We start from the raw sequence: 16,649 nt of genomic DNA on the forward strand, positions 1-16,649 counted from the left end.
ATGTACCAACGACACTAATGAATCATGATTATTGTACTTGTCATAGGACACTACCCCTGGCACACTTCAATTGACAGATCCATGTAATTCATTGATGGTTATGTTTATGTACATGTCGGCGAGTCATGATTTCATAATAGCACTGCGAGGCAGGGTCGCCCTGGCTCATATCACAACATCCAAAACGCATATTCGCAAAAAGGTAAAATAACAAAAAAAACACTGGGTCTAAAACAACCACGACACAAATGTCCGATAGAACCAGTTCCCACGCTTATGGGTTGGTTCTTCCATCGCCTGGCGAGCCAGGAACTCCGCCTCCTCGCGGTCGATCTCGTCCTTGCCCGACCACAGATCCGCCTCCTCGGGCTTGACGCCCTTGCAGCGGGTGAAGAGCTTGTACCCGAAGATGAGGCACAGGTAGACGGGGATACCAAGGTACGCGGTGATGAAACCCTTGTAGTTGAAGTTGCCATAGGTTTTGCTATGGACGAAGACGTCGTAGCTCTTTGTGAGGGCGATGAGGCAGCAGAAGACGAGGGCGAAGTAGGAGCCTGCGGCGCCAAAGGGGGCCGTGTATACGAGGTCGGAGTTGGGGACGTTCTGGGCTTTGCGGGCGCGCACGAAATGGATGTGGGTGATGAGCAGGGAGATCCAGGTGAGGAGGCCAAAGATGGTGACCAGATCCACAAAGTATTTGAAGACGGTCTTGGAGTCGCTGGAGACGTTCATGTAGGCGAGGCAGGCGAAGCAGGCGGAGATGGCGAGGGCGTAGATGGGGACGCCGCGGCGGTCGGTGCGGGCGAAGATGGCGGGCGCCTTGCCCTCGCGCGCGAGACCGTAAATGGTACGAGTGGCAATGTAGAGGTCCGAGTTAGCGGCGGAGAAGACGAAGAGGAGGATGCAGGCGTTGAGGATGTGGGGGAGGGTGCGGATGCCGGCCAGCTCGATGGCGACGACGAAGGGGGAGGCAGCTGCGGAGCTGGCTTTCTTGGTCGCGAAGACCAGGCTCTTGGAGTTGTAGGGGACCAGGGTGCCGACGAGCAGAACGCTGATCACGTAAAAGAAGAGGATCCGGTAGAAGGTGAGTTTGATGGCGCGCGGGATCGTCTTGCGTGGGTTCTCGGCCTCGCCGACAGTCACACCGACCAGCTCGGTACCCAGGTATGCGAACGTGGCCGAGACCATGGTCGCCCAGAAGGCATAGAAACGGCCCGCGGCCGAATCCTCGATGTACCAGTTGAAGGCACCAGGATTCTTCCAGTAGCGGAAGCCTCTGCGGTCGTGATCGGGGCCGCCGCCCAGCATCAGAATGAAGGAAAGCAGAATCAGACCGACAATGACGACTACTTTGAAGGAGGACAGCCAGAATTCGAATTCACCAAAGAACCGAATACCAAAGTAGTTGATGGAGATGATCAGCACCAGAAAGACGGTGATCCACACGCCTGCATTAACTCGTGCGGTGTCGATCCAGAAGGATATGACCAACGCGCCGGCGGTTAACTGGTTCGGTGTGACAATGATATACTTGAACCAATACCTGTAGTGGTAGTGTCAGCGCAACAGTCGAGGATTGGCAAATAAGTGATAGATTGACATACGTCCAACCAATGGCGAATCCAAGAGCAGGGTCACAGAAACGGGCAGCATAACCAGTGAAACCGGAGGGCATGGGCAACCAGGTGGCCATTTCTCCAAGACCACACATGACCAGATAGACGATGAAACCGACGAATGAGTAGGAGATGAGGATAGAACCGGGCTGCGACAGTTAGTTGCTGCGGTAGAGTTCACGCATATGAGGACAACGTACGCCAGCCCTGAGGAAATCATGTCAGCCAATGTCAAGCGAAAATCATCTGCGAGGAAGAGAAACCTACTTTGCAAGAGCACCTCCAGTTCCGATGATGAGACCCGTACCAATGGCACCACCAATGGCTGTCCACGTCAGCTTGAATGCGAATTATTTACAGGTCGCAATAGGTGGCCTACCAATCATGGTGATGTGACGCGACTTGAGACCCCGATGAAGGTCGACATGGGGTTGAGACTCCATTACACCCTCCTCAGCAGCCTTGACATCGTTGGACATTTCATACTTGACAGGCATCTCCGAAGAGACGCCTTCATCTCTGTAGCCCATCCCGGTGTGTGTGCTATGGGTGAGATTGAGGCCGATGAACTTTGGTGGAGGGAAGTTCACTGATTCCCCAAGGGATGGAAGATTGTGGGGAAGAGAGAATGCAAGTGAATGCGATTACGATGGAGGAAAGAATGAAGAAGAAGGAGAAGAAGAGAAAGATGCAGATGGAGAGAGGAGGAGAGAAGAGAAGAGGAGGAGGAGGAGGGAAAAGAGGAAAGTGGCAGGTGAATAGAGGCTACCCAAAAAGAGAAGATGCCGTCCTCGACTTCTGGAAAGCAACCCCAGAAAAGATAAGCGACCACAGAGGACCAATTAATGATTATATATCTCATTATATGACAGGATGAGAATGACCGATGATAGGTCAATATCTCTAGGTTTGGAGTAGTGCATTAGTTCCTAGTTACCGAGAGACATCTCGCGTGGAGAATCCCCTCACGCACGATGATAGCCTTGCTGTCCGTGTACTCATAGTACAACCTTCAGCCTAGCGTTTCCAGCATAGTTGCCACACAGCCCAATCAGCAACGAGAGGGAAAAGTCCGGATGGATGATCATTTTTTTTCCTGTCTGGTTCTTGGTCTTGTCTGCGCCTCATGGGGCAAAAAAAGACCCGTCAGCAAGCCCAGGAACAAGCGGACTGGCTTGGCAAAAGTGCCCAGACACGAGGCGCCCCTAATCCAAGCTCCTCATTACCTGGGGAAGACGCTTTTTGCATTTCTCCGGTGATTAGGCTCAAGATTGTTTGGTTCGTATTAGTCAAGGGATCTTTCGAATCGGTAACTAACCAGCGCTGTCTGCTGATTCCGTCGAGGCGTTCTGAGGTTACATTGCCAGCTGCACACTGACATACGGGATTATAAGAATCTCACTCGACCACAGACTCCCCCAAGAAAAGAGAGAACTAGAGTCATATGATAACTATCAAACCATCCGTAATAAAACCACCTCTGTGCTCTGTGTGTCCTGAGTATTATTTTCTCCAAACGCCGAAGCAAAGCGACCATGGACCGAGCCCCGTTCTGCCCGAGGCCCACTCTTGGCGGCCTTGGCTTTATCACAGTGATAAGCCAGGGATCAGCCACGTGAGTTATTGAGTTGCGAGACACTTCGCCCAAGCTTTGCGGGATTTTAGAGAATTCGAGGCCAAGTTGGGGTAATCAAAGGGAAAAGAACCTTAACTTGAGGTTTCAGCTGTAGTTCCGTGCGTACCAGTGATCCTGACCGAGGTTATTACTGCATCTATTCCGACATGTTCCATCGACCATTAGGTGTCTGGATTGTCTGGATTGTCTGGATTGTCTGGATTGTCTGGATCGCCTGGATTGCCTTGGGCACCTCAGGAAGAAGGCTATCAACCAGTGCCAAGACTGCTTATCATAGGTAAGGTAGTGTTATCTGTGTGTTCCATGTTGTCCAATCAGACGCTGTCATTTCCTCAACCTTATCGCAAGCTGCAAGACTGTACCGTATGTGAGCTCTCTGCTCAGACTTGGACCACGAAGCAGAGCCACATACAGATGCCGTTTGCACTGCCCCAATTCCAGTTCCGGTCCGTATTCTAGAAGACTACCTATTTACTCCGAAGTACTTTCGGTCCCTTGTCAGCCCCGACTCGGCACCCTTGGCACATAGCGGAATACGATATCTGCCTAGAAACTCTCCTGCTCCTGTCTCGCACCCCTGATCCTTCGTGTCCAAGCACGTATCGGAGTATTCACGGTGAAATCGCGATGTTATCCAGCCTATTGTCTCGGCATCCAACTTCAGAATTCCATGTCTTGCCTAGACTGCGGAGAGTGCCCCCTGCTCAGGGACAGTGGATACAGCCCAGCAATTCCGTAACGTAATGCAATGTCACTCACTGCCGGCTTTTAGGTAATAAAAATTCCCCAGACTCTTGAAGCGGGGAATCTTATCTTGACTGTTGGATGTTGAGATGATTAATACCTGCCACGACTCTAGGGACGGGATGCCCGTTGGAAAAATTTTCTCATCATCCGAGCCCTCCGTGGTCGTGTCCGTGGTAGAACTCGGTGGTTGTACGGTAACCACAGTTGACCAGAACCTGGGCCAGGCTGTCAGGGAGCCGCATGTGGCTGATTGCAGAAGAAAATTCTGCTATATTATTGAAATGGGCTAGGCTGAGCTTCGGTGTAGACAGGACTTGCGGAACATTGACTGATCCTTGACTGATCCCTTTGGATTGAGAACACACCACACTCTGGATAGATAAGCTGATGGTGGATCAATGATACTGCTGGTCTTATCATTTCTCTCAATGATCAACGCTCAGGCAATTTCTCTCTAGTTCGTCGCCTCGTATACACAGATTACTAAGAGTAGATTCCATTGGGGAAAACCAGCTGTAGAAGAGGTTCACCATAGTTTGAAGTTGTCTAATTATGTATGTTTCAAGGACTCGTTGGACCCGACATCCAGGACTTTGAGATAATTTCATGTTGGAGGAATGGATACCTTACGAGTTGCTCAGCACCAACATAACGATATCATCCGACCCCGCGAGTTTGCCAGTTGACACATGAAAAGGACGCCATCACAGCCCACAAGGACAATCATCAACGAGGCTTCATCTCATACCTACGTCCCAATCCCATCCATCCAACTTTCAACCCAACAATGAAGCCACCTGCACAGATTCAATAGTCCCTTTGAAGGCGGTAATCTACAAGTAAGGAAGCACTCGTCGTTGACAACCGGTGCCACATGGACATGCACTCACCAACAATGGCGTACGCCAGCGGCCATCCTCCTCTCAGAGCAACACCTCTACCGCTCGAAATCAATAGTTTCCTGCAGCTGCTTGTCAGCCTTGCAACCCCGCAGATAACTCTGTGTTGGTAGCAGTGATATCACCAATGGAGGTACAGCTTGAGTGTTGCTTGAGCCTTAGGCTGACTTCTCTGGATGACCGGTAAGGAGGAAATGCAGTTAATTTCCACAACATGGGCAGGAAGATCCTTTCGTGCTCGCGTCACCATCCATTATGCGATGGTTTGTGCCGTCACCTGCATAAGGGTGCTGTGATGCTCTTCCATTGGCGGAGAGAAACGGTCGGCGCTTAAGGATATTTTTATCCAGAGCGTCATTGGGTTCCCTTGTGTCGGGATACGAAAAGGACGAGGGTGTGGATGATTTTGCTATCAATAGAAGTACCAAAATAGAACGCTTGCGGGATGAATGCAGTGTTAATTTGGGGTGTTGTTGTTCGGTGGTGATTGTGATGTTGTCATTCCCCTCTTTTGCTTGGAGGGCATTTATTATCTCTGTCCTCGTCCACCAGCACTGTCCCTACTCCTTCTCCCTTCTCAGTTTTCTCTGGAACGAGAGAGGCCTTTGATTGAACTGAACTGCTATCATGGGTGTCCTTCGTTTGCCTCGCCCGATGGGCATCTACGTCCCCAACTCTCCCACCCGCAACCTGACCACCGACATGATCTCCTCGCCTCTGTCTCCCGGCTTCAACTTCGATTGCGAAACAGTCACGCCTTCCATCATCCCTGCTCTGGACTACATCTCCTCCAAGCTCCAACAAAAGATGATGCACGTCACACTGCTGGTCGGACGGGGAAAGCCCTACCCGACAGGGCAACCGTCCGATCTCATGGTCATCCCCATCGCACAACTTGACCCTCAGTGCTGGCGCACGGTATGTCGCGTCGTTGCCAAGGGAGCCAAGAAATTTTCCCTAGGCCAGAGCTGGACCGATGCCCTGGCGCGCAGCCAGTATGAGCGCCAGGCCAACGAATACCTGATCCAGCAATCCATCCTGCAGAACGAAGTCGTTTTCAGCCGCGAGGGCCTGACTCTCCTCAACGTCGACCGCATCTACACCTTCAAGCGCCGCCTCTGCATCCTTTCGAACCGCGATAACGGCCCCGAGGAGTCCTACGTCGCCTCCTGCGTGCATCTCCTGCACCGCACCATCCGCGACTTCCAGGGCCGACCCTTCAGCAAGGCGTTTTTCCACCGCGTCTATGAACAGCTCGATGTCCGCGATGATCTCCTGACGCGTGTGGCAAACGCCTACAAGAAAGAATACGGCCAAGAGGGCATCGTCCTGCCGCCGCGGCCCAAGCCCGAGTATTCGCGGAAATCGCCCATTCGCCCCGTCCGTCCGCGAAGACAGCCTACGCCGCCAACCTGCAGACCGGCCTCGGCGAAGAAGGGGCCCAAGACCCCTCTCTCGGCCTCTGATGTTACACCCATCACCCGGAGCGAGTGGAACATGTTTGTCAGCTCCGGTATCCGTCAACTCAACCCGACCGTGACCAAATGGACGCCGTCGCCAACTGTGCTTGCTGCCGCGTGAGCATTCAGGACTGGAAGCTCAGTGACTATACCTCCCAACACATGACTCCAGAGCTAGCCTGCAGACGCAGGAACCGACAGCTCGGGATATCATCCACCAAGGATTCCATCGATCCGCATCTTGCCGGCCGGCAGAGAGCTCATCAGCTCGGGGAACCGGCCAAGCAGTCATGAATGATCTATAGCCGTCTGCGGCTCGTAAAGTATCATCGTGCACTTTCTGGAGTGGAGAAAACTCCAACCACAGCCACATTGACATGTCAATGGTTGAATAATCGTTCTGCCAACAGGCTGAGAATGCCTGACTGTCACTGTTATGAAGCTGGTCTGACTCTAGAGATCGAGTCAGGCATGTATATCTATGTCTTGTCTTATATGAAGACCCCAATACTGTATATAAAGTAAATCGTAAAATGATGCGATGATCTTTCTTAAAATTGATACTACTACTAACGAGTGAGCGACCATTTATCTCGAAGTACTTCAGGAGTCGAACGAACACTCGTCGGCGCTCTCCGAGTCCGTTCAGTTGCCTATCACTGGTGGGGTGCGGTGGAGATCGGCCAACCTGCATCTAAGACATCCCAAGTCTCAGTAGCCACTATCTAGATAATTGGTAGATATATATGCATACTTGGCGTTGGAATTTGTTATTCGATGAGGAAATGATTTCGTCCCCAACCTCGCATTCGCGAATAAAGTGGGAGGGAGTTGACCAGTTGACTGTCACCATTAGGAATACAGATAAAGCAGGAGTCGAATCACCAGCCCAGCGACCGTTGAGGACCTTGCCAGCAATATCCCAGAAAGAAGCAAAAACTCCGGCCGGACTGCATATGACTGATCTGATCTGCATCCTGGTGCAGAAAAGGTGGAGGACGAGTCACCAGAAGTGAAAATAGGACTGCCCCTCCATCTTATCGCTCTCTTATCATTCCCCTCCTCGATTGCGCTGGGAATTGGTCATTGTCATCGGTTTTCGCACTTCGTCGTTCTACTCAGGAAGACATTGGTGATTGAAGGCATACAGAGATACGCTGGCAGAAAAACACAGCTAATATTACGATTTTATATTGAAGATCAATCATGCGGGACTCTGCTCCCATCGTCGTGGACGCATCGCTCGCAGACGACACAGCCAGCGAAACAAAGAGCAAATGGACTGCCGAATCACTTCTTCGTCGAGCAGAGCGCTCGCATCGTCGGCTGCCAGGGATTCGCAAGGTCCCTTTGCCAGCGATTGCAATCATCCTCTTTGTTGCGTTCATGAACATCGTCGTGTGGATTGCTGCTGCGATTGTGTTGGTATGTCGACTTGAACCTCGCTCCCCTACTTGAGAACCTACTAGCTCACATCGTCTAGAGATACTATCCGTAAGTCTAATGACAAGGACCAAGAGCTTGGTTACTGACCAGCACAGCTCACTAGTCTCAAATGCGGTTCTGGCATATACATTGGGCCTGCGCCATGCGTTTGACGCCGACCATATATCGGTAAGACCGAAGCAGTCCATAACTCGGCAGCTTCTGACTTATCCAGGCAATTGACTTGATGACTCGAAGATTACTGGCGACCGGCCAGCAGCCCGTCACCGTTGGGACGTTCTTCTCCCTCGGACACTCGACGTAGGTCTTGTTTTCCAGTCTGTCAGGTCAACGCTTGGGCTTGTTCTGACGGTACCAGCATTGTCATCATCACATCCATCGTCGTAGCGGCTACCGCTGCGGCGGTGTCGTCGCGCTTCGACAGCTTCAGCACCGTCGGAGGGATCATCGGGACCTCGGTCAGCGCCGCGTTCCTGATCCTGCTGGGACTGATGAATTTTTACATTCTGTACAAGCTCTACAAGCAGATGCAGAAGGTGCTGAATCTGCCTGAAGGACAGGAGGACGAGGCGTGGAAGATTGAGGGCGGGGGTGTGCTGTTCAATGTGCTCAAGCGCATGTTCAAGTTGATCAACCGGTGCGTGATATCGCCGTCAGATGTACAGAACGATCAACTGATTCGGTGGTTAGGCCTTGGAAGATGTACCCCTTGGGTATCCTGTTCGGTCTTGGTTTCGATACCTCTTCCGAGATAGCCCTGCTGGGAATCTCGTCCATAGAGGCCGCTCGCGGGACGGACTTTTGGGTCATTCTGATCTTTCCCATTCTTTTCACCGGTACGTCTGCTTAGTCTACTATGGGTATTTGCTTCTAACAACTACAGCTGGAATGTGTCTTCTGGACACAACCGATGGAGCTCTGATGCTCTCGCTCTACATCCAGCCCGCCGCCAACTTCCTCCCTCCCAAACGCGACAGCACCTCGTCCGAGACGCCCCTGATCCTCGGCGAGGAACATGAAATCGAACCGTCCCAGAACCACCGCGACCCCGTCGCCTTCCTGTACTACTCCATCGTGCTCACTCTCCTGACAGTCGTCGTCGCCATCGTCATCGGCGTCATCCAGCTCCTCACCCTTGTGCTGAACGTCGCCAAGCCCAGCGGCAGATTTTGGGACGGCGTGCAGACAGCAGGCGACTACTACGACGTCATTGGCGGAGGAATCTGCGGATGCTTTCTCATCGTCGGTGTTCTCAGCGTGGTGCTCTACAAGCCCTGGCGGAGGTGGATCGCGAAACGACATGGGAAGAGCGCCGGGGCGGATGAGGAAGGTCGCACGGATGAGCTGCCTCCCGCCGACGGTGAAAGAGCCGTTCTGAGTGAGGAGAGCAATGCCTCTACTGTCAGCTATGGTGCGGTAGGCAAAGGCACGACATCGCAGGTGGTGACGCAGCCGATTGACGGACCGGCTTCGTGATTACCAAGGTCATCTCGAACTGACAATATAGACATCATGATTACACAGCTCTTGAGTTAGACTAAACAATAAAAGCTACCTTATATTTGATACTGAGAAACCGGTTCAGCTGGAGTAGATCAGGTAATGTCCCTTTATGCCTGAGGCATCAAGGTGACGTCAGGTGATTTGGCCAGACGCGGGGAAACTCTTCATCATCCCCAGCTTGATATGATACCATGAGTCTAGACATGGGTACTTGAAGCGCATGTAACTACAGGTTCACATTCCATATGGATATCCACACAACAGATTGATGGAGTCAGGCTCAAACTAAAGTCGCGACACCATGCACATATGAGACCCACCAACGCTGCCATGCCATCACGACATACTTCCTTGTAATATATGCATATATACCACCATATATTGGATATTTGGTTACTAGTCACTATCACCAGTCGAGACAGCGAGTACTCGGTCTCATTGTCAAATACCACAAAAGCAATGGATATACACTCCGCGCCATGTCCGATATCACGACATCTTCCTCGCTGAAACATGACCTGAACGAGAACCCTGACGGGCTCGACTTCTCATCCCTGCCGCCTATCTTCGTCCTCGCGACACATCTCGAGTTGGATGCTCTGCACCAAATTGAAGAGGACCTCGTGAAGCGCGGCGCGCGCTTGACGTATGACATTTCCGAAGCACGACTCGTTCTTGGTCGGATTGGCCAGAAGAAGCGAGCGGCCTTGGAGCTGCGGTCCAGAGGCGTCTGGACCGAGGAGGTCCCTGTATCTGCTGCTCCTCTGCGGACGAGCCCTGAGCGGCCCGTGAAGAGGCGGCGGGTTGATGGGGTCCAGCCGGGTAAACAGCCTGTGGCGCAGCTAGAGGATATCGACCTCGGTACAGAGACGGAAGGTGAGGAAGATGGGATGCGGAGCTTGCATGATACACGGGGCCATCTGCGGCGGCCGAGGTCGATATCTCCCGACAGGGCGTCTGTGGCCTCGACGCCGTCGCTGACGTCTTCGGTGGCCACTGCCTTGGAGGACCATGAGCAGGGGGACCTAGTCACGGTGGCCAAGCTGGACTGGTTCAGTGAAGTGTTGAGGACTGGCACGCTCGTGTCCCTGGACCCGTTTGTGGTTTATCGAGGCCGCAGGACTCCGCAGCCTGCATCCGAGGCAAGCGCGGACAAGTCGAAAGGAATACTGGAGCGGGCGAAGCACGATGCCATGGCCAGGCCGGCGGCTCCACCTCCCACCAGTCGATTCGCATCCCGTCGCTCGCGAGAACCGCACGACGGGCCATCAAGCCAGGGCCACCCGCCCAAGCTATACCGACAAACGACGTCCGAGAACGACGAAGAGGTCCCCCTGCCTCCACCCCCCGACTGGGTCAAAAACCGCGCCATGTACGCCTGCATGCGGTCGGCACCGCTGCACCCGCCCAACGAGGCCTTCATCTTGCAGCTGGTCAAAATCCGCAAGATCCGCGAGCTCACGCTCGACGAGATCGGCGTCCGCGCCTACAGCACCTCCATCGCCGCGCTCGCCGCCTACCCGTACCAGATCCGGCGGCCCTCCGAGATCCTCACCCTCCCAGGCTGCGACTCCAAGATCGCCGCCCTCTTCGCGGAATTCAAAGCCAGCGAGCACGGCACGCTCGCCGCCGCCGCCGCCCTCGACACCGACCCGGTCCTCAAAACCCTCCACCTCTTCTGGAACATCTGGGGCGTGGGCGCCAAAACCGCCCGCGACTTCTACTACAAGCGCCAGTGGCGCGACCTCGACGACATCATCGAGCACGGCTGGGACAGCCTGTCGCGCGTGCAGCAGATCGGCCTGAAATACTACGACGAGTTCCTGCAGGGCGTGCCCCGCCCGGAGACGGAGGCCATCGCCGCCACCATCACACGGCACGCCAACCGCGTCCGCCCGCACGCCGCCTACGACGGCCGCGGCGTCGAGTGCATCATCGTCGGCGGCTACCGCCGCGGCAAGGAGCTGAGCGGCGACGTGGACCTCATCCTCTCGCACCGCGACGAGTCCGTCACCAAGAACCTGGTTGTGGATCTGGTCGCCAGTCTTGAAGCCGACGGCTGGATCACGCATACCCTCGCCCTGCACATGACCATCTCCCACCGCGAGCAGCAGCCGCTCCCTTTCCACGGCGACGACACGGGCAGACACTTTGACACGCTCGATAAAGCGCTTGTCGTCTGGCAGGATCCGCATTTCGAGGACGATGGCGAGACTGCAGCCGAGGATGGTGGAGAACCCCAACCCCCAGAAGGACACGAACGACAGCGCAGAAAACGCAACCCCAATATCCACCGCCGGGTCGACATCATCATCTCGCCGTGGCGGACGGTCGGGTGCGCCGTGCTGGGCTGGTCGGGCGATACGACCTTTGAGCGGGATCTGCGGCGGTACGCTAAGAAGGCGCACGGGTGGAAGTTCGACTCGAGCGGGGTCAGGGAGCGGACGAGCGGCGGGCAGGTGATTGATCTGGAGCGCGGCGGGGCGACCTGGGAGGAGAGGGAGAGGTTGGTGCTTGAAGGGTTGGGGGTGGGTTGGCGGCCTCCGCAGGAGAGATGTACGCGATGATCTCTGCCCACTGCCCAGGGCACTATGTAGAGGGTTATGTTATACGGAACGGTACGGGACATATGTCATAGCTACTGGACATCATATTCGTATTATCCAAATAAGAGAGATCTTCAACGGTAGTGTTTAACCACCTGCTTCACATCGCTAACCTCCAATCATGACAAGGTTTTTCACATTAACTCGTGGAGAAGAGAGAAACAAACATAGCGAGGACATGCAGAGTCCAGGTAAATAATACACACATGGACAGGATGGTGCAAATGGACAAGAGACTGAGTTATAAAAAAACAGAAGGAAAGAAATCATATCAAACCAGTGTCCTCGAACTGGTCATTTCGCCGTATCTCCCTCTTCCTCTCGTGGTATCATAAGCATTGACGACTCTCATCTGTCCGCCTTCATCGGCCTGACTGAACGCGTAACCGCGTTGTTTCCGCATGCGCTGCACCTGTCGTACTTTGCGGATCGCCTTTTGGAACTGCTCCATGCGAGGCCGGTAGTCCTGCACGTTGTACTTCTGGATCTCTTGCACATGGTGGTAGTGTTGCGGGTAGTACATCCGCTTAGCGTATTTCCAGGCGTAATCGCGGAGAAGGCAAATGCAGGGCAGGACGACGGCCATCAGGTAGAAGACGGGTGAGGTGAAGAGCCGGGGGATCGTGCCATAGTACTCGGTAGAGAAGCCGATCGCCGGCGCCGCATAACCATACGCCGGAAGGAAAATGAGCCAGATGACCATGGATCCGGGGATGGCAATAAAGTGATATTTGGTCCAGATGTTGGTGATCAATGCCGCTTTTCCCAGGACAGTGGCCAGGACCGCCGTATACAAGGCGGATCCCCAAACCCAGTGGCCCGCCACCTTACCGTCACCTTGCGGTAGATCCCAGAGGAAGATCAGCTGAGAGACGATGTAAAGCAGCAGCGAGTGGTAGAACCCGTTGGCGATCCACGACCAGAAGCTGTGTCTCTTGAAAAACATTCCCTTCTGTCCAAGCTGGTATAGCTGCGGATAGCGATCGAGCAGACGCGCAGAGATGAACTGGTCACAGATCCCCATGACAAACGGAGGGAGCACAGTGAAGAAAACATTGTAGAAGGAGAGGGTCCAGGATTCGTAAATAACTTCACCCGAGAAAGCATTTTGGAACGAGTACTGTCCCAGTCAGTACACGAGAACAAAGCGTCAGCACAAGGTTGGCTTACCCAGAATTGAGTCATGTATAGGGCGATATTCTTGTAAAAGGAGTATAGAATGACACGACTGATACGGTGGTAACTCCATGCACCGTGAACAAGAAGAAGCTTCCGGAGATAACGGAATTGAGCAATGGACACGTCCGCGGACCGGGCAGCCTGAAGACCTTCGACACCACTGATACCGACGCCGACATGAGCTGCCTGGATCATCGAAACATCGTTGGCGCCGTCGCCGATGGCCAGAAGTAAAGATTTGAGATGCCGCTTGACCAGCTTGACGACCAAAGCCTTTTGAAGAGGGGATACACGACTATGAAAGGAATCAGTGGGCGACCGAGTAAAATCGAAGCAGAAGACTTACCAACAAACCACTGCTTTACACAGGACCGCCAGGTCCAAGAACAATTTCTCCATGTCCTTCTCCAGCGCAAATGTCAATGACCGACCATCGATGACGAGAGCAAGAGCCTCGATCTCGCCAGATGCGCCCTGGCTCTGGACAGCCTGTAGCTTTTTGGTCAGATTATCCCGCGTGGCTTGAGCGTTATCCTCATTGACAATCAGTAGCGTCATGTCTTCCGAAATAAGCTTGCATGACATGCCGATGTTGATTGCGGTCTCTTGTCGGTCACCGGTCAAGACCCAGATCTTGATTCCAGCCGTCTGCAGTGTGTGGATGGTATCAGGGACGCCATCCTGCAGTCGATCCTCAATAGCTGTAGCACCGAGGAGATAGAAGTCCTTCTCAATGAGCTCTGCAGCTTTGTCAAGCTCATCGGCACGATTGCCTCCGACTGTGGTTGCAGCCTTCTCATAGATCTGTATCCACTGCTGAAATTCTTCTTCTGGGATCTCACGCATTGCGAGGCACAGTGTTCGAAGACCCTCGGATGCGTACTCCTCGAGATGCTGCAGAGTCGCTTCCACAATATGGTTATCGGGCCCCAATCGTTCGAGAATAACAGTGTCTGCACCTTTAGTGTAGATGCGAATCTTTCCGTCTGGACAGCGGAAAATGGTCGACATTCGCTTTCTTGTGGAATTAAACTCGCAGACCGCGAGCAACTCGTACTCGAACTCTTGGCCATTTGTGGTGAATAAGACGGAGCGTGGCCGTCGGTTAGTGAAGCGATAGCCCAGCAAGGCGGCACCCTCTACCAAGGCACCTTCGTCCGGAGAGGCGGCCTGGTACTTGATCTTGTCAGGGTCTGCCGCATTTCTCTCGGGAATAACTGTATGGCAGGTCGCTAGCAGAGTGAGGAAGTGATGTATGGCGTCAGCGGATGGATGAGACTGCAAGTTCTCCCTGAGCTTTTTGAAGTCGTGAATTCCGGCTTCGGCTCCGTCGTCAGCTGTAGCTCGGCGGTCTTCAGATACTTCGTCACCATACTGCACACCGTAGATGCTACACTGCTTAAACTCCATCTGGTTGCACGTCAGGGTTCCAGTTTTGTCGGAGAAGATATACTCAATCTGTCCGAGCTCTTCGACGAGCGAAGACGTCCGGCAGGTGGCAGGAGTGTCGGTCTTGTCGTAGTAAATGTCAAGGTCAGAATTGATAAGGAACGCCTGTGCGTACTTGACAATTTCGATGGTGACAAAGAGAGAGATGGGAACAAGGTTGGAGTAGAGAACCCAATAGGTGAAGATGTCGAGCACGAATTGCTTGACCGGACTCGTACTGCCGTAGTCGAGATAGACAAGCTTCTTGGCCTGAGTTTGTCGAATGATGAGGTCCCCGACGGAGCTGACCACGCTGAGAGACACGAGAATGCTGACCAACATCAAAATCTGGACGTTCACCATCCGCTCAACGGCGGTCCGCTTGATCGGGGTAGCAGTTGCGTTGCGCATAAGTTTCGTTTCATGACCCGTAAAGACGACTATACCATGAATCCAGGGAGTGTTACGCAGGGTTGCTCCTCGAAGGAGAAGCTGATCTGGCGCCAACGGAAGCTCCTTTTCGCCCCCTCCGGCGTGCATTGTAAGAGTCGCTTCATAGGTGTAAAGGCTGCTGTTGGGTTGCTCCGACCGGATGCGTCCACTCAAGCGGCTAAGATCAGCGGGACTGACCAAATGCGCGGTCTCGGGAATTGCCTGCTTGATCTTTAGATTGGTCTCCCCGTCTAGGTTGGCAGTCTCGATGTAGCAGAGACCTTCGGGCTCGGAAGAGGCCAGAAGAACCAAGTCGGCCGGAAAGGGCTGCTCGGACTCGACACGGACGATGTCGCCGACGGCCACATCAATCCATTTCGTTTCATGGAAAGCCGAACCCTTTAGAACCTGGGTTTTGGAGTGGTTGAGCGACTTGTCCGAGTTTCTTCGCTTGAAATCTTCCACCAGCTCCTTGATAGCAGAAACCAACAACACAATCAACAGCGGAACAATCGTAGTGTAACGATTCGTCGGGGACACACTGGGGATCTGCTGGAGCACGGCGGTGAACAAGAAAAACAGGTTGGCGTATTTCGAGAACTGCTCGAATAGGAACTTCGGGACGAAGGTGACGATGTTGTATTTGGCCGTGGACACATGGTTGTCGACGAATTTGTGAGCAGCATTGGCAGGTGGGTTGTTGAGCGTGATCATACGCGGACCAAGCGTTGATGGGTCGACCTTCCCCCGACCAAACCCGAACTTGAAGTCCGACTTCCTGGACTTTTTCGGGGCCCTAGGCGCAGCCGTCTCGTCGCCTTCAACGCTTTCCACCCGTGCGGCTCTGGCCCCGGCCTCTGTCAGCGGGAGGTCCATCTCCGAGTACTCAGGTCCCATTCCAAGCATGTGCTTCGCTCTCCCCATCAGGCCGCCTCCCAAACCTAAAATACTATTCCTGTCCTTCGCCTGCCGTACGCGATGGGGCGACGCCATATGGTCGTCGTCATCCATATTATAGTAGCCGTGCATATCCCGGTCATCGTCCAACTCGTCGATCGAATACCGCTGGTAGTTGCTCAAGCCGGATGTTTGCGAATAGGTTCGAGACACCTCCGCTCCGGAGTAGGGATCGCTGAGATATGCCCCCGGTTGGGCCGGAGGATGCGCAGAGGTCGATGCATGGGCTCCAACAGCCGGCGGTGCCCGCCCGCCAACAAAATTATCGTAGGAGACTGAAGGACGCGGTTGAGGCTGATCGGAATCGTCAATGTTGTACTGTCGCAACAGGTTGTCGTCGTTCACAGGCGGGCGCTGCCCCGTACTGTATATGGGAGTAGATTCCTCCATCTGCATCAGGTCCTCATCGCGGCCAGCGGCTGGATGGAGACCTGGAGGCCTACCGCTGGCCATGATGCTTAGTGCGGGTAAACTCCGTCACAGAGATGTTGTGTCCCAGAAGCATTGACCGAAGACTCGGGGACGAGAGAGTGGGGAGTGGCTGGGTAATTTGGTTGACAACAACGGCCACGAGGTTGCGCAAGGGGCTTTGATCGGATTGAAAGGGAGAACCGATCTGGTGAGGCAGATTGTGAAGAGCTGGAAGATGCGAATAAGGACAGCAAGTAGCAAATGGTAGACTATTCTTGAATGCCTGGGAGGTGTTTTGGGATGGGCGGCGAAACGACGTTGGCTGGTTG

General features: G+C 53.7%; 5 protein-coding genes across 5 annotated transcripts; 3 read left to right on the top strand and 2 right to left on the bottom strand.

Moving 5' to 3' along the window:
• Positions 1-228: 228 nt before the first annotated feature.
• On the bottom strand, positions 229-2,146 carry Aud_000873 (dicarboxylic amino acid permease agtA; the record flags this gene model as incomplete). Its single annotated transcript, XM_043286377.1, has 5 exons — positions 229-1,543; positions 1,605-1,765; positions 1,817-1,823; positions 1,884-1,941; positions 1,996-2,146. 5 exons carry the CDS (start codon positions 2,144-2,146, stop codon positions 229-231), a joined length of 1,692 nt encoding a protein of 563 aa, XP_043142312.1.
• Positions 2,147-5,525: 3,379 nt separating this feature from the next.
• On the top strand, positions 5,526-6,479 carry Aud_000874 (uncharacterized protein; the record flags this gene model as incomplete). The annotated part of the gene is made up of 1 exon (XM_043286378.1): positions 5,526-6,479. The coding sequence occupies one exon, from the start codon at positions 5,526-5,528 to the stop codon at positions 6,477-6,479; it is 954 nt and encodes a 317-aa protein (XP_043142313.1).
• A 1,085-nt stretch (positions 6,480-7,564) lies between these two features.
• On the top strand, positions 7,565-9,280 carry Aud_000875 (HoxN/HupN/NixA family nickel/cobalt transporter; the record flags this gene model as incomplete). Its single annotated transcript, XM_043286379.1, has 6 exons — positions 7,565-7,783; positions 7,895-7,972; positions 8,019-8,104; positions 8,163-8,441; positions 8,495-8,640; positions 8,688-9,280. The coding sequence occupies 6 exons, from the start codon at positions 7,565-7,567 to the stop codon at positions 9,278-9,280; spliced, it is 1,401 nt and encodes a 466-aa protein (XP_043142314.1).
• Positions 9,281-9,786: 506 nt separating this feature from the next.
• On the top strand, positions 9,787-11,874 carry Aud_000876 (type-X family DNA polymerase; the record flags this gene model as incomplete). Its single annotated transcript, XM_043286380.1, has 1 exon — positions 9,787-11,874. The coding sequence occupies one exon, from the start codon at positions 9,787-9,789 to the stop codon at positions 11,872-11,874; it is 2,088 nt and encodes a 695-aa protein (XP_043142315.1).
• Positions 11,875-12,184: 310 nt separating this feature from the next.
• Positions 12,185-16,362, bottom strand: Aud_000877 (aminophospholipid-translocating P4-type ATPase DRS2; the record flags this gene model as incomplete). The annotated part of the gene is made up of 3 exons (XM_043286381.1): positions 12,185-13,033; positions 13,084-13,387; positions 13,439-16,362. The coding sequence occupies 3 exons, from the start codon at positions 16,360-16,362 to the stop codon at positions 12,185-12,187; spliced, it is 4,077 nt and encodes a 1,358-aa protein (XP_043142316.1).
• Between the last annotated feature and the right edge of the window lie 287 nt (positions 16,363-16,649).

This window comes from Aspergillus udagawae, assembly GCF_001078395.1.
Source record: "Aspergillus udagawae IFM 46973 DNA, scaffold_1, whole genome shotgun sequence".
NCBI classification, from domain to species: Eukaryota; Fungi; Ascomycota; class Eurotiomycetes; order Eurotiales; family Aspergillaceae; genus Aspergillus; species Aspergillus udagawae.